At 39.1% G+C, this 27,743-nt stretch overlaps 1 protein-coding gene across 1 annotated transcript in view; it reads left to right on the forward strand.

Moving 5' to 3' along the window:
• The window catches only part of ppil2 (peptidylprolyl isomerase (cyclophilin)-like 2), a 46,930-nt gene that overhangs the window by 16,007 nt on the left and 3,180 nt on the right, over positions 1–27,743 (forward strand). Inside the window, exons 12-19 of the mRNA XM_074671118.1 lie at positions 2,494–2,600; positions 7,171–7,260; positions 12,309–12,342; positions 17,904–18,021; positions 18,565–18,621; positions 23,318–23,390; positions 24,273–24,335; positions 26,264–26,406. Coding sequence (XP_074527219.1) covers positions 2,494–2,600; positions 7,171–7,260; positions 12,309–12,342; positions 17,904–18,021; positions 18,565–18,621; positions 23,318–23,390; positions 24,273–24,335; positions 26,264–26,406 — 685 coding nt within the window. The remainder of the gene's footprint in view (positions 1–2,493; positions 2,601–7,170; positions 7,261–12,308; positions 12,343–17,903; positions 18,022–18,564; positions 18,622–23,317; positions 23,391–24,272; positions 24,336–26,263; positions 26,407–27,743) is intronic.

Genomic DNA, 27,743 nt, shown 5'->3' on the forward strand with positions numbered 1-27,743 from the left:
ACTTAATGTCTTAATTGACTGATACAGCAGTGGATAAAGTAGGGGGCTGCTAAGACAGATCCATGAAACCCTGACCACCCACTTTGAAGACTACAGCCTCTGTACACAGGGAAAAGGATTTAACTGCTGAGCCACACCAGGGCCCTGGTTTAAAGGCCCTGCGGGGACTTTTAAGTGGCCTTAAAATAGCCTAACTTTTATATATTTTACAGTTAATAATCCACTATTTAAAATGAGATAATCAGCACCAGAATTAGTTATATTAGTTATTACTGGTATTCCTCTGTATCTAGACTCAGGTAGGTTTTTTTTTCCCAGAGAACAGGAATCCATTTACGGCATGTAGACCAAAAGTCCCTTTGACAACACCGTACCAGCCTCCAAAGTTCAGCAGCGAGAATCAGATCTGCCATATTTTCCTGAAGCAAACAGTTTCTTGGATTTAATTTATAGTAATGGCGGACACTGAGCCACTGGGGCTGGACAGAGAAAAAGAAAAAGGACAAATTAGTGTGTTGTACGTCGCTTTGGACTAAAGCATCTGCTAAATTAAATTGTACAACTGCAGAAAAACATTTATCAGGAGTATGATAGAGCAAAGACTAAAACCATAAACTGTATAATACTGTATCAAAGAATAGAATAGAAAATACTTTATCTATCCCCTAGGGGAAATTCAGAAGTCACAGCAGCAATCCAGAAAACAAAAGTGCAAAAGTGTATAGAAAGTGTGAAAAGGTCCAACAAAAAAATAGATGATGACAGCTTGACCATCATTGTCTAGTTCGGCCAGCCTCCACCTCCACAGGGTCCAGGACTGAGCTTCTTCAGCAGTCTGTTCAGTCTCTGTCTCCTGGATCCTGTCTGCTCACAGCAAGTGAAGCTCTTCCAATGTGGCGTTGGTGTCTGGTGTTAGCTCCTGTGAACAGCATGATGCTACTCTGCCCTCTGGTACTCCCTCTGTTGCTGGGTTAGCATGGCTAGCTCGTCCATCTTATTGGAGATAGATCTTACATACCCAATAACAATGGATGGAAGGACAGGTCCATGTCGTCACTTCTTAGTGCACACCTGAGAACCATTGACATGCTACAGGCTGCTAACAGCTGATTTCACATGTAAACAAGTCATGGTTACATGTACGATCTTAAGACAAACACAGGAACAAAAATTGTAAAAATATCACTGAAGAACAGCGTGGTGTCCATGACCAACAAATGAGCCAAACAAAGTAATGACCAGCTCCAAATACAAAGATGATTAAAAAGAGACTAAAAAAATTACAAGACACAGACAAAGAAGAGAGAGCTGCCACAACAGGCAGCCACAACCAACAGGGCGGCGCCAAGCGACACATAATGCAGGTAGTCAGTCAGTCAGTGACATCACCCATCTGTTTCTGATGCAAAGTTTTGAAACAAATAGGCTGGTGTGACCATATTGGGAATGGGGCAGGCTTTAAGCCTCCACACTAACAGCTGTAAGGCCCCTGAGCTGAGCTGTGCCTATGGTTGGATGAACTCACATTCTAATTATGTTCTAAAATGCAGCGTTAGAAAAAAATTCACCCTGGACAGTATGGCTTGGATAATATGCTGTTTTTTGATATTTACGATTCTAGCAATTTTTAGTTTGCTTTTTTAACACCAGGCCATGGGAAAAAGTTAATTGATGATAATGTCTACAGACTAAATCAGGAGATATATTTTCACATAAAATGCAGATCATGTGAGTTAGAGAGAAACATTTCACCCTCTGCTGGAGAAAAGTGGTAACTTTTTTATAATCCAGTTTATAAACAGACTGAAATGAAGAATTTGAATTTGAAAAAAAGATTTTTTTGACAAAGAATCTGAAATTTGATACTGTCAAACAAAAAATCCTGATATATCATATTTCAATTTTTTAACGAAGTGCAAGTTTTGGCACTTCTGCATTGTCTTCAGACCAGTGGTTGCCTTTTATCTAAAACACGAGTTAAGCTGTTCAGTAAAGAGCCAGGTTATGCTAGCTCTGCTTGGTGAGGTTGTAGTTGGTAGATGAGCACTGGTAGGACAGAACCAGGATTCAGTAAAGTTTTTTCACACACCTTTGATATCTAGCCAGTCAGATAGTGCTTTGATTGGGTATTTGGTGAGGAAAGTGTGAAAACAGAACCAAAGAAAAGACACTTCAGCAGTGGAGCTTAAGGTGTGCATTTTTAATTACTCGGTTTCTTCAGCCATTGATAAAATACATTGCAGAATGCCAAGTATTGGCTCCAGTGTTGGCTACAGCTGATAATGGATAACCCTTTTTGTTATTCAAAGACTGTTTAACGAGGAGTAAAACTTTCTATTTATAAATAACAGCATGTACTGCAGAGACTTTGTGGTTTGCAAAAATGTAGGCACCTTGTCTGTCTACTAAACACTCAATAGATTCTTAGAAATATTTCATAAATGAACAAAAGTTGTGAGATTATAACTACTTTCTCTGTTTTTTCTGTTTTAGATGCCATTGCAGATGACACTGTGCGGTACCAGTATGTGAAGAAAAAAGGCTACATCCGTGTGCACACAAACAAAGGAGACCTGAATCTGGAGCTTCACTGTGATAAGGTAATAACACAAACAACTGTAAGAAACAGTACCCAAGCTCGCAGTGCTGTGGGGGAGATTGCTTCAGTTGTTTTAGTTTACTCAATGTCAGAGGAGATAACCGTAGAGAGGATTTTAGAACAGGAACCACATCCTTTCTTGTGTAACTGGCTGAGCCCCTTACAGTTTTTAAGAATTTCCACATGATTTCAGAAGGAAAGAATAACAAGGAAAGGCTCTTTGATGTTTTTTGGATTCTCAGATTGAGTCTGTATTTTCTCGGCAGGACCTGTTGGAAGAAAAGATAAAAAGCTGAATGGTCAGGCTGGCAAACCTCAGACCCTGAGCTGATATAATTTTACCAAGGAACAGGAGCTTAAAAAAGAGATGCAGTTTTATAAATGCGACCCCGGTGACTTTGACCTCAGACTCTGCTGATTTAATTTGCTGGCGCAGGTTTTTGGAATAATGTTGTGGTGGTGTTGGTTTGGCTGGAGCAGGTGGTTAAATGGTATTCAAGGTGAATTTTTCAAAACACTGAAATCAGCGTCTTGCAGAGTCAGTCCCCCAGGTTGCCAGGTTTACATCTTGGCAGAAATGGGTTTCTTGTGTGCCTCTTTTTAAAGGTGAGGTGTGGGGCTCCAGAGAGACAGCATGAGTTCCAGGAATGCGTTTCTGCCCCGGTAACCAGGCGCTTCATGTACTATGTTTTCATTGGCTTCTGAGCTGTCGAATCAGAATAATGAGGGGAAAGTTGCAGCGGTTAGACAACCTGCCCTCAGAGCCTCACAACCCCTCCTCCTCCTCCCTCTCCTCCTGTCTCCCGCCCCCCACCTTACTCCCCAGTGGTTTTCACACAAGATTGCAGCTCTATTTGTGGCCTGCTGTTTATGAATTAATGAGAGCTGTTTCACTGTCACATAGACTCTCAGTCAAACAGATCCAGGACCCACCTCTCTGTGAAGGGCTCAGTGCTTCCTCAGCTAAAGATGGTTCAATCATCGATGCCCTTGTTGTCCCCAGATGGGCTTAAATGTAGAGGTTGATGATGCAGTTCTGTATCTTAGTCACACATAATGATGAGGATGAATTCATTTGACTTCATTGAATGATTCAAAGTTAAAACCAAGAATAATTTAGAGATAAAACATCTGATAACTGTCAAATCATTCACAGCAGAATTAATCTTCTGGAGCTGCAGAGAATGGTGGTTCATTGTTGCTAGCAGAGATCTGTATTTCTGTTACAAAGCTAACTTAGATCATAACATCAAATGTTTTGGTTTCAAATCTTTACACATCAAAGACATAAACTCAAATTGTTTGTGTTTTAGATTTATTTAAAGTCCGTTCACATAAAGTATTACTTTTTTCCTAAGTACTGCAGATGTGGAAGACAGTTCTCACCTGTGTGGGAAGAAATGAGTTGACTCTGTTAGACCTTGGATTACATTCAAATGTAAATGTACTAGTAACCTAGACAACACTTCAAAATATGTATCAATTTATCATAAAGGAAATTTTTCCTCTTGAAATGGACTGTTTCAACGCAAAATTCTCGTAATCATCAGCTCCTGCAGGGACAGGTTCTGGTGAAAACTCAAACTCTTAAAGCTCCTCTGAAGAACTTTGATTTTGCTTGATTTTTAGCTGTCAAATTAACATGCATATCTTAGCTGTCTCTTCCTGCTTTCTTCTCACAATCACAAAGGCTGGTTCATACGTCTGCATTCACTCTGTGCAGAAGTGGCTGATTCAGTCATGACTGTTCGTTTACCTCAGAAACACACATAAGAGCACTCTTGTCTGTAAGACTATTAGAAACTTTTTCAAGGGGGGATATAAAGGAGACATCTGATAATGAAATATACCGCAGATCAGAAGTGATTTTACAGGGAGAGCTGTCCCACTCAGAGGACCAATCTCAGGACTTGTGGTCTGTGTCGTTTCAATGAGTAGTTAGGGAGGAGGTGCACATCAGGCCACATGTGTAGGTGTCCGAGCTGGAAAAAAAGGCCAGATGAAAGTATAAGCTAGGCTTTAATGAAAATCTTTGCTGTTTAAAATGTCCGCAAAGGCTGTTCCTGCAGAGTGCTGTGACTGACTCCATCTGACACCTGCTGAGCATCAACGTGAAGTGATCGATATCTAATCCATCAATTTTGTTAAAGGTCACACCGAAGCATCAATACTGTTTTCAGTTTGTTGATAACCAGCTACAAATTTTACAAACAGGCCTAAAAAAAGATTAAGTTTCTGCATGAGCTGTTGAATACTGGTTAAAGCAGAATTGAAACAAACCAACTTTAAAAGCAACTTGAAATTAATTACATATCACATTTTAGCACCAAGATTAAAGAAGTAAAGTCAAAGATCTCAGTTTGGATATTTATTTTACTTTTGTTTTTTTCTGCAGGTGGTAGCTAGTAAATTCTTGAGCTCCTTCTTACAGAGATCTAAACAACTTTCTGTACAGCACTGATCTTTATCAAGAGGTCATGTTTTTGTTTCTTCATACTTTTAAGCTTTTTTGAGGACTACAAAACTACAAATACCAGGATTTAGACTCAGTCTTTGTGAAGTTACATGACTAATTCAAAGGGAATTAACACACTTCTATACAACCGACATCCTCAAGGTTATAACTTCAGTCAAATACTTTCACATCTTTTAGATCCCTCCCTTTGAAGCTGATTCTCTGAGAAGACCTTGCCAAAGAGCGGCGCCTGCAAGGATGCATGAATTAGTTTTTCTGTCTGCGTCAGCAAACATTGTTTCCATGCTGACATCACTGATAACAGACGATTTTAGACAACTAGGCATGTTTCTAAATTGGGTGCATTTTAAACATTCCCAGGCTCAAACGCATACACACAGACACAAAGCATGCATGCAGACACGCCAAATTAACCTCAATTACAGGGCCAAAACAGAGGCAAGAGTCGGAAAAAGGCTTCAAGTGGCAGATAGAAATCTGTGATGTGAAAGTCTCCGATAGAAAGCAGCAGATGGGGAAAAGACCCAGCTTGTTTTTCATGCATTTAATTTCCACTGGTTATGTGTTTTAACAGAAAGTTTTACATCACAGGTATTCTAGGTATTATTTTCAATGCAAGTATCAATTTTATGCTGAGATTTTTCAAAGTAAATCCATTTTTTTCATCTGGCCGTTGTGAAACAATAAGCCTCTTTGAAGCAGAGTGCTTTGAAAATCTTGGGTTTATTTTTATAGAGGAGGAAAATAGGCAGAGCAGCGAACCCTAACAGCAGAATTGAGACATATGTGGAAATAAGAGCAGTGGAGCCTAGAACAGACCTGTCACACAGGAAAAGGCCAATGAATAAAAATAGGTTGTACAAAAGCATGTGGTGATTCCTAGAAACCACCAAGCGTTGTTGCCAAGGGGGAAAAGTTGGTTTCTCGCACAAACACACGTTTCAACAGTGTTCCTCCAGGCTGTTGATGCTAATAACAGCAGACCTGATCAGCGTCATTGCCTAAGCCCCGCCCCTCTCATGGGGAATACACAGCAGCTCTTTCTAAATTGTGCTAGACAGTCAAAATTAGAGCCTGTCACTGGGCGTTTGTTGTGATTATTTACAAGATGCATCAATTTTTTTTTTTATGCCTCAGGAAGAGGAATCCAGATGTCTGCTTTTTTATACTAACCAACACGTCTGGAGAACAAAGCACAGCCTCTTGCTGTATTGGCACATGAGGACGCCTCAGGTTACAGATGAACCCTTCCTCATCCGAACTTATATCTATAAGAACTACTTTGAAGCAGGTTAGGCAGAGTGGTAAACATGTGACTCACTTTGTTTGTGTGAATGCAAAGCTCCACACCTCTTTGTTTCCCCAAAGAGAGCTACGTAGAGTCCCATGCTTCAGCTCTCAAATACCATAAAAATTCAGTTTTTTTGGTGAGAAAAGAAGATTAAAAACAATTCTTACAGCAGTTTCTTGATGTTTTTTTCACCTATGATGTCCTCTCAAAGAAGCTGTCAAAGCGATGTTGTCACTTGCCACCATTTATTACTCAGCTCTTATTTATCTGTGGTGTGTTAAAAGCTCCCAGAAACACCATCACAATGCTACCCCAGCCTCTAAGAACATTGTTGTGAAGCCTCTGCCTGTATTTTATGCTAAAACATCAGGCTACTAGCAAAACCGAACTGACCCTAGCTGTGGGCTGTGGGCGGGTGGAAACAACCGATCAGATCTCTGTGCATGTAACGGGTCATGGTGCTGTTCAGGTTTGTTGTGGCTCATGGTTTTGCAGTGGAAAACAGCTGTTTGTAAGAACAGGTGTGTTCCTGGGTTTATTCAAACACCTGTTGGAATGTGATGCACACACTTTCAGAAAGCCAGGCTGTGATTTCTAAAAACTCTTGGTGCACCTGTACTGATGATTAAAGTGTCTCTTACTAATTATCTGGCACACAGTTTACTCCAGGAGCAAAGAGCTAATGATGCAGCTCTTATTATTTGGTGAGGAAGCTCTGTTCAGTGTGCTGAAAACAAACTGAGGTGATAAATGAACCTTTTTGTCTTGTTGAAGAAATAATTTTTATGTGTTCTTTTTCTCCAGGTTCCCAAAGCGGGGGAGAATTTCATCCGTCTGTGCAAAAAAGGCTATTACGATGGGACCATCTTCCACAGGTCTATCCGCAATTTCATGGTAAGGACTTCTATTAAATTAAGATGCTCTGCCCCCCCTAATGCAACCAATTCATTTCAAACAACTTAGGATATTCTCAAATGTGTTATGACCAAAACTTGTGACATCCCTATTTAAGATAATAAAATAAAGACTGTCTCGGGTTTTTTTTATTTTTTTACATTTTCTGTTTTTGATTTGCTATTTCCTTTGTGGAGTTCCCCAAGGCCCATCACCAGGGCCTTCACTTTTCTTCATGTAATTGCTACCCTTGCATCAGGTTATTAGAAAACAAGAACGATGCTATTACACAGACCACTCTAATTATAATTTCCTATTAAAAACAGTTATTGAAGACAAAGTTCCTTGTTTACTGTGCACCTCAAATTTCACTTTCAGGAACTACGAGGACTTTTAACCTTGTCACTACAGCTGCGTTTCCACCAAGCAGACCAGTTCGGTCCATCTCGGTATGGCACCCAATTTGTGGCCTTTCCACTTACTTATCCTGGGACAGATCCCCAAATAACAGAGACGAGCGTCACACTTTTTAGGACCCTTTCGTATGGGTGCCAGACTGAACAATTCGCTCTCGGAAAGTGGAGCTACAACAATGCAGACCATTGATTGGTCAAAAGAATCGTCCCTTGCCCCGCAACAGCGGCTGCATTTCTCCTGGCGGCACACAGACTTCTCTAAAACAAAACTTGATAGCACTTTGTTTCAAAGAGCTACATGCCAATCACAGAGAGGATGAAATGCAGCATGTCTTCTGTCTATGCTCTTTGATTATTGCGTTGCGTTTTTCTTCTTTGTTGGATTTATTAGCAGGGTAAACTGTGTTGTGCTGCTACGCAACACGCTATTATCTAACAGCTGCGGCTTTCGGCATCTGGCTTACACGCTGCCTACCTCGAGAGGGCACAGTTTGCTGTGGAAACGCAAACAGGATTAGGCTTAACAAATCATACTGAACCGAACCGGACTGCTTGGTGGAAACTCGGCTTATGTGTCCTGCAAAAATTTGTCTTGAACAAAGAAAAGTAAAAAAAAAAAAGATTTTCCCATTCATCTAAACCTCAATATAACCTCAATAAAACAAATGCATTCCTTGGCAGTGGGTGATGGCGCTCATGGGAAATGTTTTCATCCCCAAAAACACTACTGATCTTGGCCATAAGTGTCACTGTGATCAACGCCGAACAGATGGTCCTTACAACACGTTCAAGTTAACCATGACTATCCCAAAATGATTCTGTTCGCCACTCATACTTTTAGCAGATATTGTCTTTTCAAATTGAGAGCCATCGGTGGCTCAAATTGTTGCTCTGAGGATGTTCAGGATTTTTAAACTGTTTGCCAAAGTTTTGATGTGTTATGAGGGAATATTTACGACACTTTGGATTGAGGAGGACAAACTCTCTCTGTGAGGATGTTAAAAATGAGTATTGATTCAGCTCCATGAAAAAAAACAGCTTTTGTTACAGTAGTTCAGCAACTTTCCTGCCAACCCTACTGATCTTTGTAGATTAAAACACTGGCGTTTCCAAGCCCTTCTACCCATTAGCATTCACACAATTAGACACAAATTATGGTACCCTTGGAATGGGTTTTAAAAATTTGTATACAAAATGTATGTCAGTGTTGGGCTTCAAACTTTAAAGAGACACTTTTACAAAGGAAGCAATAAAAAGTGACACTGAAACACTTAATGTTGGGATTGGAACTCTTTGTGCGATGTTAAAACAAGCTGCAATCTTTTGCAATTCAATAAGTGGCGTCGTGTTTTTTAATTCTCCACTGAATCAGAATCAGGTTTGTTGCCCAGGAGGTTTACACATACAGGAAGCTTGTTTGGTCTTTTTGGTACAGAGCTGTGAACACAGTCGTGTGATTTCTGCAGAAGTGTTTGGTTAAAATCTCACAACAGCTCAGTATGTGATCCAGACAGCAACATGTTGTGAAATGAAGGTGGGTGAATTAAGACACTCAGTGATGATCCTGAAGTAAACAAAAAGTGCTCAGTGTTTTTCTCTGAGCTCAGATACGTTTTACCAAGATATTTGTACATATTTTAATGATCAAAGTTCATATCCTACCACAATTAGTTCAACTGTATGGAGGAGGGTTTATTTTTCAAACCAATACATGATGAATTTCTGTCATAATGTAGTTCACTAATATCTTTCTTCTTCTTCTGTTGAGATAATCATGTGTTTTCCTTTCACTGCAGCATGAATAAACACAGCTTTGTTTTGCGGCTCCCTCTCCACCTGAAGCCTTGTAGCTCAGACTGAGAATTTGAAAAGACACGTCTGTGATCTGCCGCCGCTCGGTGCATTTCAGAAGAGCCGCTCCCATAATTAAAGTGGCTCTGAGTGGTCATCTGGTCTCAAGAGGACTCTTACCTTTTTTTATTCTGTCTCCTGGTTTTCATACACTGTGTAGCGCGCTGTGGATTGTGTGTCCATAATTACCGAGCCACTCACGCCTTCTTAGACTTATCTCAGTTGAAAGGAGAGGAGGACGGCCTTGGAGAGAATAATTTCATAGCAACAAACACGTTTGAAGCGGTGCGTTCATGGGAACAGAGCCGTGGCCTTTACTTCCCGTTTATCGGGACCTTGTGAGTGAACTGAACATCCTGAAATGACGCTTGAAAGAATGTAACAGTTTCAAGATGAAACCTGAGAGGCCAGCAGGCTTAAACAGAGAATTGTCTCACGCTGTTATGATGAAGCCATAAGTCTGATGATGTACCTGAACATTTCAACATTAGGCTGCGGTTGTGTAGCTTCTATCAGATTGCTTCTTCTGGGGAACAAAAAGTCATATTCAGGCTCTGACAAGTGTTTGCTTTAACACCTTAAAACATCAACAGAAACACATTTTGTTCATTTTGAAAGTTATAGTTTCAGATAACCCTACACAATGTTTGCAGTGTTTGACATATATGTTAAATTCAAGCTCTTCTTTAAATGGAGTTTTCCCAACTGTGCCTACATGTACCAGAATGCTTAGCTGCTGATAGACACAGCTTCTGCCTCACTCCGCTGCATTTCTTCTGTCTTGAACTCTGGTTTGACAAGTAGTGTTGAGTATAGGATTAGACCAAAACATGGAGAAATATCATACCTAATATTCTCTTCTCTTAAATATTTAATGCAAGATGTTTTTCCTTTTTGCTTGAAATTACTTGAAAAGTGTGATTACATTGTTCATCACTGTGTTTGGGGAGTTTATATTAGCTTCAAAGTAGGGGCCCACCGATCACAATTTTCTGGCCGATCACCGATCTTAAAAAAGCCTGACCTGTCAATACACTTTTTTGTTTTTATTTTCTATAACTGACAGCATATACCTTCAATGTTCCAAACCCTCTTATTGACAATCATTGAACAATCCTTTATGTTTTAACTTAAACAACCAATAAAGTGTCCTGAGTTTTTGGTCTCAGAGCAAAAAGCAACAAAGGCTGGCTGTCAGACCTTCTCAGAGGTATATAAGATCAGTTTCATATGTAAGGATGGGTCGATCACCGGTCACCCAAAGTTATGGAAATCGTCCACTTTAAATCACTGACTTGTTTCGTCTGTCTGTCACTCTTCTTGTTATATACCTTGTTACCTTTGTTTTTTAACATGTCTTTACTGAATCCAAAACATTAATAAAACTTCAACTGATGCCAGTTAACCTCATGATGGCTAGAAGATGCTTCATCTGGCTGTGTAAAGTAGTTAAAAAGTAAAGACATTTCACGCAGTAGCGTCATATTTATTGTAATAAGTCAGACTTTTGTGAGGATTTTTTGAATTCTTGTATCAAGATAAATATGAAATTGCAGTTAACAACAGATCTCAAAGTAGAGATCTGTTGAGAATTCAGGCTAAAATTTAGTGGGGAAGATGCATGGTTTATTGTAAGAATAAATGTTTATTAATTTGAAATAGCAGATAGTTAAAGTGACCATTATCTCATTTTTGAAAAGTTTTTTTTTTTTTCAAAATGTTTTACTTGCCCCTGGGTCTATTATGATATAACAACCAGACTGTGTCTGTAGGGCAGCTGAAAGTTGTTTCTTTTTACCATTAAATAACAAATTAAACTTCCACAATGCAGTTGTCAGTGAAACAGGGGAGACAAACTTGAGGTGATGTGCAAACTTAGTTTGGTAAAACTCAAATATGTAGATCATTTCTATTTATATATCATATCTAATGAGCCGACAACAGCTTTGCACTGTCATTAAATGGACCTCCACCTCACTATGTCTGTAAGGGAACAAGGAGCTGTTATAATAACGGGAGAATAGTTAGCAGTGACTGTTGAATAGCATTTTTCCTTTATTTGCTCACTTCTTTTTTGAACTGCTTGTTTCAGATAGTGATGATCAAAGTTAATTGGACAGCACAAGTTGAAATTTAGTAGTTCTTCCTAATTCCAAGTACCTCAAATAATGACATTCAAGCAGGAATAAACCCAGATTAGTTACAAAGAGACTTATAGTCCTGACAACTCTCACCAGACGAACAAAGACAAGGTTTACGATGATAATTATTTTCCCTTAAGCTCCAGGACAGGATGAGCGTTCATCACGTTTGTATGTATTTGCAGTTTAGTGCCTATGCCTCTACGGTCTCACAGGCATGTTAAATGCATCTCTTTATGAACACAAACCATACAGAGAGCCACTCATCTCAACTTTGGTCCGTAGCAGCTCTCGTGGTCAGAATCCCCCTGTGTGTATTCAAACAAGACGTCTACAGAAATGCACAGAGCAGCACTCAGCTGTATAAACAATAATAGGAAAGTAGAGTCTTTACAATGAACAATAGAGGCCTGTGTCCCGCTAGCTTATTTACCGGCTGCTTTTGCTTACGAGAAACATGCCTCCTGGTTGGAAACGTGACACAAGGAAATATTGTTAAGTCTCTTGTTACCTCTTAACAGCAATCAGACATTTTCTGGTTATAAGTAAAGGAAGCAGCTCTTCATAATTTACTGGTTTACGTTTTCAGTGCTCATTATCTGACGTCAGCCGAACCTAACATAGTGTTTTTTGTTTCCAGATTCAAGGAGGGGACCCCACTGGCACCGGCACAGGTAAGATGATGACTGCATTCAAACCACATTTGGGATTACATAACACCATCTGTGGTTAATTATTTATAGCTCCATTTTGGACGCTTTGAGTGAATACCTCTTGCAACCCGAAGATGCTAGTCAAGAGTGTTTCTAAATATAATCAGTGGAGGCACATGGGAGCACAGGAGACCCACATAGAGAGAAAATGGGGGGATGATGTAATGGAAGAGGGCTGAGTGTGCAACAGAAGAGGGGTGTGGTGTACAACAAATCAACCAGCATTCGTTTCCCTTCTTTTCAAAAGCAAAGTTGATTAACCTCTCAGGCTTGTAGGGTTAATTTCCTTACCTGGTGTCATGTAGGGAGTCTGCAGCACAGAGGGTGCTGTGTCTCTGTAGGCGTTGCTACGCAAACTGCATCGACCATGACAGATTTATGAAGGTGCAGAATTCCCAACCTGTGGGTGAAACTGTCTACATCACGTGGAGTGAACAAGGTGTGCACACAGCTCATGAACAGCCCTTTAACTGTTTTATAGATTTCTGCTGAGTTTTAAACTTTCAGGGCAGTGTGCTCACCATCAGGCTGTTTCTGTTTTCTGAAGAGCAGCATACACTGCTGTTGGAGAATGGTCCACGATGAGTTTTTAGTGTTTTTTTTCCTGCTGTTTGTTCCTTTTAGAATTTATAAAAATGAAAGTTAGGGTGACATGTTTTCCTCTTCTGTTCAGCGCTCAGTGAAAACAGCTGGAGTGATCAGTTAGAGCAGTGCAGTGTTATAGCAGTAGAATCAGGGCTTCTATAGCTTCAATTTCTCCTTTATGTTTTGTATGGACTGAGATATACAGGCTTAGGAGCAACTGTAGTTCTTTGTTAGCCTGCACATTAAAACTGTAATGATAATACACTTTTTTCACCTTTACAAAACGTTACTTTACAAAATGTTTAACAGGAGAACAAAATGGATAACATAGAAAACAAAAAGCCAGCAATTAAAGAACGAATTATTAGATACCAAACAAGGGGTACAGCCTCAAAAATTACAGCAAATACACACACACATACACACACAAAAGAGAGAACCCAGGCAGCACAAGATAAACATAAATTGAGACCACAGGAAAGATGAAATCAACCAAAGTAATAGAGTAGATAAATTAATCAAAGTTGATTGAAGTTATGATAATAACTATAGAAGTCAAATGTTAGAATAGTTTACTATTGTTAAACTTACTTAAGTTATAAAGTAAACTAGTTAACATGATAAAACAAATAATGAGTATAGATAGAACAATAATAGAAAAGTGAATAAAACGGTAAAATACATAAGTTGCTGTGATGAGTTTCTCTGTGATCTTGAAAGTTTCCCTTCTAGATAAATGCCTGATGGTAATCCACACTTCAAAATGAGATAATTAGCACCAGTATTTCTGGTTACATGTTATTTAAAAATGCTACTTCTTAACTTCAACTTTGTCGAGCGGGACCGGATTGATTTACTGCATGTCTACGTCTCTACGTGGCGTTAAAGCGCGCTACCTCCGCTCCAAAGCCACAGCTGGCTATGAGGCGCTTGCCGCTTAGTGTATCAGTCCGCACACGCGGCGTGCAAGATATAACTAAACTCAGGGAGTCTGCCAGGATGAAGAGACACAATGAGAACTAGAGCCTTATTTAGCGGTGTTTTTGTGTGAAAGTAACGCGCTAAAAATTCTCTAAATAAAGCGTGAATGCAGACCGATATCAGATTTTTTTGGTGGGAGTCCGTTTATTTGTGTTTTTGGTCAAGTTAAATATGGTCCCGTCTGAGTGCAGAGGAAATCAGCAGAGGAGCAGGGAGGGGGTGTTTGGTTCATGCGCTCTGGGCTTCTGCTGCACAAAAACGCTGCTGTAGGGGTAATTTCTGCCCTAAACCTTGTGATAGGACCCAACTTGTTCCATCCAGGAGTATCACTTTAAGGACGAGGCGTGATTTTTATATATCTAATATGTGATAATAAGATTTTTTTAAACATTCAAATAATCATTTCTTTATTAAAAAGATATTATCTCATTATTGCATTATAATAAGGTGTTATTTTTAATTTTTCCTCCTCCTCCTGGTTGTAATGTGATATAATTGCTAAACAGTGGTTGTGGGGTAATTAAAAGTTTAAAAGTCTAACTTTTGCCATTAAACAGCATACAAATAACATGGGGAAGCTCAAGTGCCTGTTGTCAGTCAAATAATTCAACTCTCCAAATGCTACAAATTCAAGATGGATTGAGATGAAATAAGACTCCTTATCTTGTCTTGATGTTGGGTCTTTGTTGATTATGTAACGCAACATTACAATTTACAATCATCCTCCTGCAATCACCACCTGACCCAGACAGACAAGACCACTCTTTAAGAGTCCCACAGACAGAAACAATGCTGTAGAAACATTTGAAAGAAGTGACATTTATCACATTTATCTCAGGAAGCTTCAAACATTGATGTTCTGCACAGTCTGTGCTCACTTGCTTCCAGTTTTGCATGTGATAGGAGAAAGGCAAAGTAAGATGTGGAGCCACGATGTGACACTTTCTTTTGGATTTTGATGTTCCAGTGTCAGAGAAAATCCCTGAGAGATTGCCCTCACACTTAAAGCTATCCCTCTCCTCTATCCCCTCTAAACATATATATTTGAAAGAGAGAGACATCCTGCAGCCTGCTCAGTGTAGCGTTAACACTTTCCCCAAGTTCAGATGAGCCTCATTGATCTAAAACCTTCAGAAGTACTTTGAAGAGAGTCATGTTTTATACATTGACTTGTGATTGAAAACCCAGAAAGTAAGAAAGTAAGAAACCAGAAGCAGATAACCCTGTGTTTTGAAATGCACAAATGATGCTTTCCTCAGCAGAGATACTTCACAGTTGTCAGCCAGTGGAGGATGTTTTCATATCCCTGCTCTCTCTGCTGTTAAACTTGTTCAGTAGGACAAAGTTTAAGACTGTGCTTTCAGATTCAAAGTAGAAGCAGTGTAGTTAAATTTATAGCTTAACCTTCTGCTTGGGGTTAATATGTATTTGGTTTTATCCTCCTCTGACTCTCTCCTGTCATGTATGATCGAGTCACACTGAGGTAAAATGTCACTGAGAAGATAAATTATGCAGAAATGTCAGCAGGGGAAGTTGACGGCTGCAGAGAGCCTCTGAATGGTTCATCAGTTAGCAGTATGCATTGAAACTCCAGCATAAACACACTCACACAGTACATACTGTACCTATGCACATGCACCAGCTGACACACCTCAGGGCCATAGATCCTCTCCCCCTGGAGGACGCCAATAAGCTCCTGCTGCGCGTGTTCCTGTATTCTCCTCATGATGTGTCTTAATGATGAAGTCGCTCTGAATAATGATTCACAGCTGAAGGCTCCATGTTCAAGGGCGAACAGGGCTTAGAGCCCTTAGAAAACACACAGCTCCTTATTTCTGACTCTGTAATGGTGCAGTAATTTAAATAAATGTTCTGATAGATCTATTAATTTGTGTCGCTCCCTTGCAGACTTTATTTATTTTACCAGATTTACTTGTTTTTGGATGGCCGTGCATAGCGGAGCAGAAAATTAAACCCTGTATGAACCAGATCTTATCAGCTTTGCTCCCTGAAGTGTAATCAGTTTTGTTTACTTACAGTAATTCCCAGATGGTGTAAAATATGACGTATTAACTCTGTGAAGTGTCAGCAACTTCTTCCTCTGGAAAGTGCTGACATAGTTAACTTTAATATAGAAAAACCAGAAACATGAAGTTGGTTCTAAAAATATGTTTTAAATACCCTGGCCAGACATTTGTCGATTGTCTGTGGAACAAAAAAGAGAAGAGAAAAAAGAGACAAAGCCAGAAGTAAAAGAACAAATCTAACAGATGTAAAAATGTAAAAAGTTCTGATAGTATTTGAGATCGTATCAACCCCTTTCCTGTCCTCAACAAAGTGGGTTTTTTTTCTTGTAGGAAATTAAGTAGACGATTAATATCAGCTAGCTAACAATAAAATGTAAAAAATAAGATATAGAAGGATTATTTGTTTATCAACAACGGTGGATGCACGCGCAACTTGGGTGGCACTTCGGAGAATAATGGTTTGTCAACCAATGTGGAGGAGTTAACCACCAATAAACACATTTCTTAACTTAATGTCATCACTTTGACAGATGGCAAAATGCTCCCAGGTTTGTGAAATAGCAGTGAGTGGACAAAAGAGATCAGCAAGTGGACAGATATTAGGTGGACAGACGTTTTTAGCAGAGAAACCTAGCGTGTACCCAGAGAGAAAACACAACTCTCACTAGATGCTCATGACTGCATTATTTGTGGACACTCATCAGACTGTGACATACTAGGATGTAAATATTGTTTCATAATATTCCCTAATTTTACTTTGGTCGTAAAATCTGTTGCTGTTAATCATAATTTATAGGTTCACTCATTATTTACTGTCCATATTGAGTCCATGTTTGGTCAGAGCCTAAGCCCCAAACCAACTTTTTCATTAAATAGGCGAAGTCAAATCTGTATTTTGAGTATCAGCAGTTATTACTGCTTTTTTGCAGTCAAATCTTGTTAACTAAGGTTGGATAAAGAATACACATTTAATTACACACACGCAGACGTTGCTGGTGTATCAGTGTAAACTGAGACCCTGTTAACTGGTGACTCTCGGCCGTTAATCATGGCTGCCGTCGGCTGAAAGTCAACAGTTAGCATGGTCGCTATTAACGCCGTAACACCGGTTGCGCTGTAACGGTCGAAACTTGACAGAAGTATCCTCTATTGTGTAGTATTGTTTTTGACAGCTGTCCACGGAAAAACCGTACATTTTGATGCTTCTAACAGGTTGAATTTAGTGTTTAAAAAACGCTAACTGGTCTGAATGAATGGAGCTAAATGCTGCTTCTGCGGTCGAGATGCGCGCGCGTCTTTATGATGACGTAGACTGATAATCCCCTCATATGGAACTCAAGATGATAAAGAATATTTCCCTTTCGTCAGAGAAGATGTTAAAATTTGTTTGTTGACCCGAAGAGAAGAAAAAGAAAAAAGAAATAAAGGAAACCTCAGATCTATCAGTTTCTGTGGAATAGTTTGGTAAACTGACTCCTGACACACTGCCTCTCATATAACATTGATTTACGTACGTTTTACTACCCTAACCTGTCATGCTGATGTCTGTGTTGCTTTTTGCTATTTTTTGCCGATTGCTTTTTTATGATTGTGTCTTTGTTGCCTTCATAACTCTTTTCATTGTCCTGACTCTTTAAAGAGGTCTCCCTCATAAATAAGTATCCTAAACTCAGCCTGCCCTCTCATTAAACTCTCTGTACATGTTGTACATCGCACTTTAATGTGAGCTGACTGTACGGGGACATTTTTCACAGTCTTCATTTTCAGCTGTCGTAGCTGGAGGAAACATGACGGTGACAAAACGACTCCACGGTTTTGAAGATGTTTAAAAGTGACACCTGCACTAATAATCACATGATATATAACCCCATGTGTGTGTTCACTCTTTGACTGTTTCTTTGTGTATTTGCTCTTTCTCTCTGTTTCCAGGAGGGGAGTCATTCTGGGGAAAGCCTTTCAGGGATGAGTTTCGACCTAACCTGTCCCACACCGGTCGGGGGATTCTCAGCATGGCCAACTCTGGTCCAAACACCAACAAGTCCCAATTGTAAGAATTGAGTTTAAAAACATGAACTCTGTGCAACAAAATCAGTCAACAGAGATTTAATTTGTGTTTTTTGCTGAATTTGGCTTTTTTTTTTCATATCATCAAAAAATGTTGGACAGGAAAAACAGCTATAATGCAATTTTATGTCTTACTTATATACATTTGAATATATTTTTTCTCTCAATATATAAATGAGTACATTCTATAAATCATTTCATAAGAAAAGTGTTGTTTCTGACCATTTCTTTTAAAAAAACATCATTTTTTAAGCAAAAATCTGTAATCAAACCTTTGTGGTGTTTTATCAAATATTTGTCATTTTCAGATTTGGCATCATTAAGCTTATAATGTAACACTAATCTGTTGTACTGTTTTAATAAATGAAAACTCGTAGGAAATCTTAACAGTTTAACATCTGGGTATGTAGTTTTATCTATGCATGAATTATGTTTTTATGAGACGTTAACACATCATTTTGATAACCTGAAATATTGTGAATGTTTAGGACAAATCTAATATTGTATTTCTCCCGTTTCCTCTCAGCTTCATCACATTTCGCTCATGCACCTACCTCGACAGAAAGCACACAGTATTTGGAAGGTAAGTGTTCTCATAATTATTTTTTTTCTATTTTTTTCTTCATGATTTTATGTCTAAAAATTCTGTGTGCGTGTGTCACAGACTGTATAATTAATGGACATAGTCTCCCCAACATCACCAGTCTGAAACAGTCTTTTGAAGCAGATTGGCTATCGTGCTCCATATTGAAAGTGATGGGGGCTTCAAGGTCAGCTATTGGGAGCCTGTCAATCATGTGAGCTGAGCTGTGCCTCTGATTTGGGGAGCTGGCGATCTTAATATCCTCTGAACTGCCGAGTTAGAAGAAAAGTACAGTGTGTGCTCATAGAGAAATTGACAGGAGACTTTTTTGTACCAGGCTGTAAATAGGTTAGTTTCTGCTGTAAAAACACCTTTTTTTGGCTTGGTGTGTATGTGAGTTCCTGTACTTCCAGAGCCAGCCTCAAGCGGACACTCCAGAAACAGCAGATTTTAGCACTTTCACATTGTCTCATATCCTAAGACCAGAGGTTGCCGCTTGGTGTGTGTGTCTGTGTGTCTGTGTTTTCTGTGGATTAATGACAGTGTTTGGTGTAAAATAACAGCTGAGGCTGCAGGCTTTGAAAGGTGACAGTCATGACACTCACTCCCTCAATAATTAGTGCCATTCATGCAAACAGTTGTGTCTGAGCCGTCCTTTCCTCTCCGTCTTCTTTCTCTTCCCCTCTGTCTCTCTCTCTCACCCTCTGGCTTTATTCTCGACATCATATTTCCTTCCTTTGGAGGTCCAGACAGTACAAACAGTGTTGTGACTTCCAGTCTGACTCCTGGCTGACAGCAGTGAAAAATTTAGCAGCTGCTGAATCCAAAGGAAAGGTTCCTTCGTTTCTTTCTCTCTCTGCTGAGCTGAGCATGATCTAAATTGGTTTCTTTTTTGGAGAAAGTCCTGCCTGTTGTCTAAAAATATTCCCGCTGCTTTCAACTGACTGATTCTTCACATGGTCACCACGCTTTAAGAGCTTCTGCTTTCACCTCACGTCCAGCTTTTTATCCTTTCCAGACTGCACTCTTTGCACATTTAATGGGACTGGCCATGTCAGCCGCTCCAGCTGATCTATACATAATGTGAAGTCAAAGCAGGCGCAACACAATCTGTCATGATGACACCCCGCCATAACCTGACAATGATTTATCTTTTTCAACACATATCTGCATGCTAATCCTGCTAAAAATCCATTCTACATCAAAAACATTTGACTCAGGCAACAAACCCGCTTCACTTTGTGCAGGAACCAATGACGGTTTAGTTTACCAGACTTTTTGGAATGCATCAGAAGTTATTGATCCCACCTTCATGCAATGAACAGTATTTTCTTCTCCTCTCGAGGACAGACCAGACAGCGCTTGTCTTTGTGATGATTGTTCAGCAGCTAGACAGTTTCTTACACAACAAGCTGTGATGCTCTGTGTGTTCTGACACTTTTTTATCAGAACCAACACTCACTTTTTCAGCAGTCTGAGCTCCAGTAGCTCTTCTGTTGAGCCTTCTCTCCTCCTGCACATTAGTGAGCCTTGGCTTCCCATCACCTGTTGGTGGTTTACCAGTTTTTCCTCCTGACTGAGCGTTAACAGTTTTCAGTTTTTGGTACTTCTAATTAGAGCAGTGCTTGTCTGTCTGACCCATTATTAACCCTGAACATTATTTAAAAGTCATAACAAACGCCTTTAGAGATGTTGTGTTGAGAGGATTGAGAGAAGAGAACTGACAGAAAATAAGGAATATGAGAAATTTGGTTTTTAAGGTTTGTGTCCGGACTTGACTCACTGAGACGTTGCAGTTCACAGTCAGCGCTTTAAACCCCTCAGCATCCAGCGCTTCACGGGGTTCATATTGACAGACAGTTAAATCCATGGCATTGAATGAACAGCTGAAAACTTTTCACACCAAGTAACTGCTGACATTTCTGAGACCACAGTTCTCAATCACGACAAGAAAAATTCATCAGTCCTCTTCACACCTGGCTGATTGATTGTTGTTTAACCCCAGAGTTTGTTTTTTTATTATACTTCGATGAAGTCAGAGGGAAACAAAGATGGATCAGAAAGGACACAACCTCCTTATTTCTTTAAGCCTTCAAGAACTCTGAAATGAGTGTTTCCATCATGATGTAAAAATGTGCTTTATAAAAACCCAGAGTTCAAAAAACACACAAGACTATATTTAAGTTATAAAATGATGCAGAAAAATAAATACTTGGGGCTAAAAATACTGTTTGCAGGTCAGAATAGTCTTCATGAAAAACAATCTTCACTGAGGCCAGACCCTGATCCTGCCATAAAAAACCCTGACCTACTTTCCCCATATCGCCCCTAATGGAGATAATTTTCCTTAGACAGAAGCAGAGTTTGCTGATGTTAACGAAGCATGTAACTCTGCAGAAAACTGACTACTGATCATCTGGTGTCAAGAGACACCTGAGGGACAGGTGAGGTTTGATTTCATCAGTCTGAGATGATGGAATAAGGATGTTGAAACACTCTTAGTGACTGATTTTTGCTAAAATACCAAAAAAAAAACTAGAAAAGCACTCAGAGAGCGCAGACCTTCGCCAAGCATATTGTGATTGTCATGCAACACTTTAGTCCTACTTTAATGTTATACTCCCTTTCACCACATAGTCGGCTACAATTTGGTGTTAGTTGCAGTTTTGTACGATAATTTGTTACCTGACAGTGTTGAAAATTATGATGACCAAGTTCATATTTCATATTCCAGATCTTAGTATCCAGAATATTGCCAGGATCTGGATCGTTCTTTTACATCGGGATCACCTCCAAAATTTAAACACTTTTTACTTATCCCATTTCAAACACTTTCATCATGATCTGTCTGTTAATTTTTGAGTTATGTTGTTCACAGACAGGGATGGGTACCGAATTGGGTACTTTTAGAGGTACTGACCGAATTCTGTCAAAAGTACTGGGTACCGATTCACGTAAAATCAAAAGATACCATGTTTAGGTATCTTTTGATTTTATGTGAAATCGAAAGGTACTATGTTTAGATACCTAAATGCATCCTTGTGACTGAGAGGGAGTGGAAGAGTAGGCGATTTTCCATGCTGGACGTTAACACAGCATTGCAAGGTTATTTATTAAAAAATAAATATGTCAAATTGAAAAAATGTTGTATTATATCGTTAAACAAATTGCTGTTTTCTACCACATTAACACAAAAAAGTACATAAAATTGGTACCATTAAGTACCGATACCGATTGCCAGGTACCGGGCCTCAGTACCGTGCCATTTCAAATGTGAAAGGTACCCATCCCTATTCAAAAACAAACAAACTGACAGACAAACTCTCCCAAAAACATAAGCTCCTTAGCAGAGGTAAAACCAAAAAAAGATATCAAATAAAGTATTCATATGTTAATTTAATTGTTAATATGTCTCAAGAGTTGCTGACCCTTGCTCATTTTCACAAGAAAAATGTGGATATCTTTAAAATGTTTTTTTTTCTCACTCCTGGTCCAGATATTTGCAGCTTGATTGCTTTCTATCTTTATCCTTTTGTAGCTGAATTATTTTCTTGCATCTGATTAAGTTTCCTTTCTTGCACTTCATCCCAATGGACATCATTCAGACTGGATCCTTGTCCTCCATCTATATTTATTGTTTAAAATTATTTTTGGCTGCAGCAGTTTTGCCCTCATGGTGAGCTGAATGGTTTTGTATGTTTTCATGAGGTGATTGAGTCATGGCGTGTAGGAGCCCCTCTGTTCATGTGAACATGTGGCAGCAGAGCACATGTAGCCTGAGAGGAACCTCCTACCAGCTTTTGGCTGTATGTGTTGTTTTTCACTCCACACATGAAACCAGGAGGCCCCCACAGGAGCAGCTGGATAAAGACTTTCAGTTTAAAGAGCAAAGTGAGAGCGGCTCCTTACAGTGCTCTGCAGCAGGGCAGGCAATAACACACTGGCCTTTAGCCTTCAGTGTTTGACAGACCTTACATTGTATGTAGCCCCTCTCTGATGTGTTTTATGTTCTTAATAAAGACCTAAAACTTTCTGTTAGCAGCAACTCATGTTCGCTGTGGACTGAGGGGAATAATGAGTGCTGCACAAATCCCTTAAAGGAGAGCCGGTGTCTCCGGGTGTCAGCTAATTTAGATGTTACTCCTCCACTCCTTCCTGTTCAGTCCAGTCACTTCCAAACATTTTTATCTTTCCTTTCCTTGTAGCCAGTGTGCTACGTTTCCTGGGTCCCAATAAATGAAGTTAGTGAAGCTTTTGTGACGTCACCCTTTGGTTTAAGAGGAAGTGTTAAATTGGAAATGCTGATGGTAACGTACGAACAAAAACATTGGTGGGAGAGAAAAGGTGAGGCCATGATGTTTAAAACAAAATAGCCATGTGCATATTATACCTTATTGAGCATAACTATTAACCTTCACATTTATACTGCTTATACTTTCTCTCCACCTCAAATAACCTCTACAGACTCTTCTTATCAAGTGGTAAAAATAGCTGCTTTAGGGATGAATCTGTTTAACATTCTTCGACAGTTTCTTGTTGTTTCTGGATGTTTTTCCTTGTTTTTTTCTTTCCTGATGAAGATGAAAGTGATCTGGGAGTTGGTCGGGGATTCCAGGTCTCTCCTGCTCAGACAAACATGTTCAGAGGACTTGTCGTGGTGATTTATTGAAGATGTTTTGTGTTTTTTCTTTGGCAGGATTGTTGGTGGATTTGAGACGCTCACAGCTATGGAGAATGTGGAGAGTGATCCGAAAACAGACAAACCGAAGGTAGGGATGGAAGGAAAAATGATGAAACAGAATAAAAATATGTATTATTGTCTCATGGGTAAAGGTTTTTTCAAAATTCACACAAGAATTCAGCAAGATCGGAGCAAGATTTGCTCAAACTGTGACATCACAAGTTGGTGAATCTCTTTAAAAGGACAAACTATGGATTTTAAACAAAGTAACACATTTTAACTAGTGAATACTTGGAGGCTCTTAAAGAGACGGTAGCTAAAATGAAGCATCTCAGACTCAGCAGATTAATGTTTCCTGTGAGTGTTTTATGAGTGCGTTTGATTTCCCTTTTAGTGACATTCAGTTTTTGCTAGTTCAGTTCAGTCACTAGGGATGTGCCATTGACTGACCTCATCTGCTCAGTTTTAATTCTCAGAAGTGTTAATTGTATTAATAAAAAGAAAGGGCCATTGAGTTTTGATTTATGAATCCACCTTTGATATTTGAACAAAGACTGTCTTCAAACAGAGTGAGTGTACTCTTTGAAAACAGGGAAATATCCCTCCATGTGCTTCTCACCATCTTGACATTTATCTGACACTCCTGTCCAGAGCAAATTACAAGGTTCAACTGCAAAATCATTTCAAGTTCCTCGATGACTAACATTAATATTGTCTGAAGAGGGCAGGACTCAGCCGTAGTGACCCTTACATGGATCATATAAAGGTCAGGCGCTGAGACGAGAAATGAAGCAGGGGCCGGGGAGAGATGACTTAGAAATGCCAGAGAGGGCCCAACAGCAGAGATGCGGGAGCTTGAAGTGTTATCTGAGTCCGCTCATGTTATATGATGGCGGGACTATGTGTATGATAGCTCCAGGGAGTGAAAGTGTTTGTGGTTTATAACATTTCCGTTTTAACTCTTTCTCAGTCGGAGATAAAGATCATCAGTACGACCGTGTTTGTGGACCCGTATGAAGAGGCTGATGCTCAGGTTTGTATCCCTCTGTCTTTTTTGTTATACACATTAACTGTAATAAAACCTTTTTAGTAGGGCTGTCACTTAAACGCGTTAATCACACCTAGGGATCGGTACCTTTCACATTTGAAACGATACAGTACCGATGCCCAATACCTGGTAATCGGTACCGGTACTCAACGGTACCAATTTTTGGTACTTTTTTGTGTTTATGTGGTATAAAATATCAATTTATTTAATAATGAAGTATAAAATGTTTTCAGTTGAACATATTTATTCTTCAGTATATAACCTTGAAATGCTGTGTTCTGTCCAGCATGGAAAATCACCTACTCTTCCACTTCCTCAAAGTCACAAGGATGCATTTAGGTACCCAAACATGGTACCGTTTGATTTTACATGAACCGGTAACCGCTAATTAATGCGTTATAAAACATTGCAATTAACACATTGACTGTCAGCCATTTTTAGCGCATCTTGAACGATCTTTCAAGACCCAAATAATATTGTTTATCTATGACTATGTAAACACTGAAACTACCCAAGAAGAGTGGACTCTCTTCTTTTTTGTCTCTCTTTGTTTTGATCCAAAAAACAGACAAAACGTACTTTTTTGATTATGTTCATCTTGGGCGCTCCATCCTTTGATCATCTCAATGATCTCTGTCGTCTTTTCTCACGATCGCACCGCTCTTTCTCCCTGAACTACAGCGACATCTCACATCTTTTCCTCATATCCATGCTGATTTCACGTCTAAAGAGCGCACCGCTCTCACCCAAAGGAGTTTACGAGCACAAGTTTGATTGACAACCTCCGCCAGACCCCGCCTCTGTAGACATCAATGGCAGCAAAAACAGACATTTTAATATTAACCAGCTGAAAAAAATGTGGATTTACAAATCTTCTCTTCTTAGTTCATTCATTTAATTAGTCATGCACTACAATTTTGTAATGTCCTAGAATTCAAATTCTTTATTTGGGGACCTTAAGCAGATATGAGATTACAATGTGATTAATTAGATTAATTAATTACAAATCCTGTAATTAATTAGATTAATTTTTTAATTCCCTGACAGCTCTACTATTTAGACATAAATTGAAAAAAGAAGCTCTTTCAGTCTTGGATACTTGTGCAAATTTTGTCGACATACTGTACAGAGCTTTGAATTTCAGAGAGTAAAAACTAACCCCTTAAATTTTCATGCTGTTTTGTTTTTTTGCACCAATGCTCTTTAACTAAAAGAGCAAGGAAAATTAACTGTAAGTTTTCCATTTGAGGGTTGTATTGTCGTTATTATGTTGAAAAACTGCTCTTTGCAGTCATGGGTACTTTTCAAACTTCTTTATTTGTGATGAAACAGAAAGAGTTCAACTTTTCACACTGAAAATAACTTTGTGATAACATAATTCCCCAAAAATCTCTTCCAGACATATTTTGAGACTTGATAATCCTATTTTTCATTAAAGGTTCAATCTTTCAAATATGTTTTTACAAAATTAGTCCCACTCCCTCTTCAATTTAACAAAATTTCAAGTATTTTTAATTTTCTTGAGTTTAACAGCTGGAAACAAGCTGTATCCAGCCTCCCTCAAACCTTTTTCTTAGTTTTATGAGGCTTTATTAACTTTTACTGCACTTTTTAGCCTGGAATTAAAGTTTTATAGCCTCTGTTTGATTTTAGATCCAAACTATTAAACAGAGATGAGAGCAAACTCGACAGAAAAGGATTGTTCTCACGGGCCAAACTGTTTCACAAGAAAGCTTTTTACCACGTTAATTGACGAGTGAATTTCAGAATTAAAGGCTTTTTGTCGACCTGAAGTTTGTTTTCTCACCTGTGTTTCAAAAATAACAGAGCAAGGAGTCTTGGTGTGTCAGGGTAGTCTCTGTGTCCTCTGATCTGGTGTTTTTGTGGGATTTACATGATTGTTTTAAAACCAGATCGCAGCAGAGAGGGAGAAGGAGCTGCAGAAGCAGGAGGAGGAGAGGCAGCAGACCAATGACGCCCTGAAGAAAGCAAAAGAGGAGGAGGCGCCGAAGACTTTCAAAGCTGGTGTGGGGAAATACATCAACCCTGCTACAGTGTAAGGAAACACACACACACTCACATGCATATTAAAACACATACTTATTTACTATTCTACAACTACACTCACGGTGACTCACACGCTGACATCACTTTGACGTACCTAAAAGCTGCATATGCATCAAAAAACAAGTTGAAGAACATTGATTCAGCTGTTTGATAACCTGACTTCCACAGACACATTAAACTTTCACTGACTTCCTGAAATAAGCAGCTTGAGGAGTGAGATAGTAATGAATGGATGATAAAGCATGATTGTTGCAAAGCAGCATGGGATGCGTGGAAACATAAAGTGCAGAATTGCCAATTATGCAAAAGATTACCTTTTTCCCCTCGTGGGGATAATTCCTGTTTATTACCCTGAACATCTTTTCTCTCAGTCCAGGTTTGTCTTGTTGTGTTTTCTGATATAACAGCATACTTCATTTAAATATGAAGTTTATGTGCTTGTTTGTCATTAAAGGAAGTTTATGAAGGGAAATATGATAAAGAGACGAAACGTTAGACTCTCAGAGAATCCTATAAATTTCTGCTGGCTGCATAAATTTTTTATAAAACTTATTTATTTATTTATTTGTGTTTATCGTAGCTGAAATAGTCCATGTGTCTCACTCAGAAAGAACACTTCACACAGTGTTTTAGCTGGCAGAATGGTGAATAATCATCATTATCCAAAATGAAGGTAGATAAACTGGGCTGAAAAAGTTTACTCTGGTGAGGGAAGGTAATATGAGATAAAGAGCACTGTGAACAGCATTTTCACTTCAGTTGCTCCACTTTGCTTTTTTTTTCTGCTGCTTCGGTCGTGCCATCACAGTCATACATTTAGATTTATGCAGAGCGTGTCACCGCTAATGTTCCCAAGTAACAGTCTGTCCACTTCCTCAGATAGTTAAATTTGAGAGTGACGTGGGTTCTGTCTGCAGATTTTGATAAAGAGCTTTTTGGATTTGTCTGCTTGGAAAAAAAGAAACAATTTGCAACTCAAATTATGTGAAATAAGTGCTTTACTTTTTCTCTTCATGAAGTTCTGTCTGATTGAAATGAAGCAGAGGAAGATAACATCACAGATGATGTTATGGCAGCTCTTTAAAAGCTTTGTCCAACATTAAAAAGTGAAGCAATGTGGTTTTCATTTTATTTCACATTTTATGTAACAGGATAATGCATAGTGAGGAGGTGGTTATGTTAGTTAGAAGAATCTGGAAAGGGTGAGCAGGACTCCAGCGTGAAGAGGTAGTGTCGTATCTAAAGCCTGGTTTATAGGTCTGTGTCAACCCGACAGTGAAACTGCCATCATTGTTACCATTTTGTGGGGTGTGGACCAATCAGAAT

This window comes from Halichoeres trimaculatus, unplaced genomic scaffold, assembly GCF_033239565.1.
Source record: "Halichoeres trimaculatus isolate MK-OKI-2021-1 unplaced genomic scaffold, fHalTri1.1 fHalTri1_scaffold_5, whole genome shotgun sequence".
Classification (NCBI taxonomy): domain Eukaryota; kingdom Metazoa; phylum Chordata; class Actinopteri; order Labriformes; family Labridae; genus Halichoeres; species Halichoeres trimaculatus.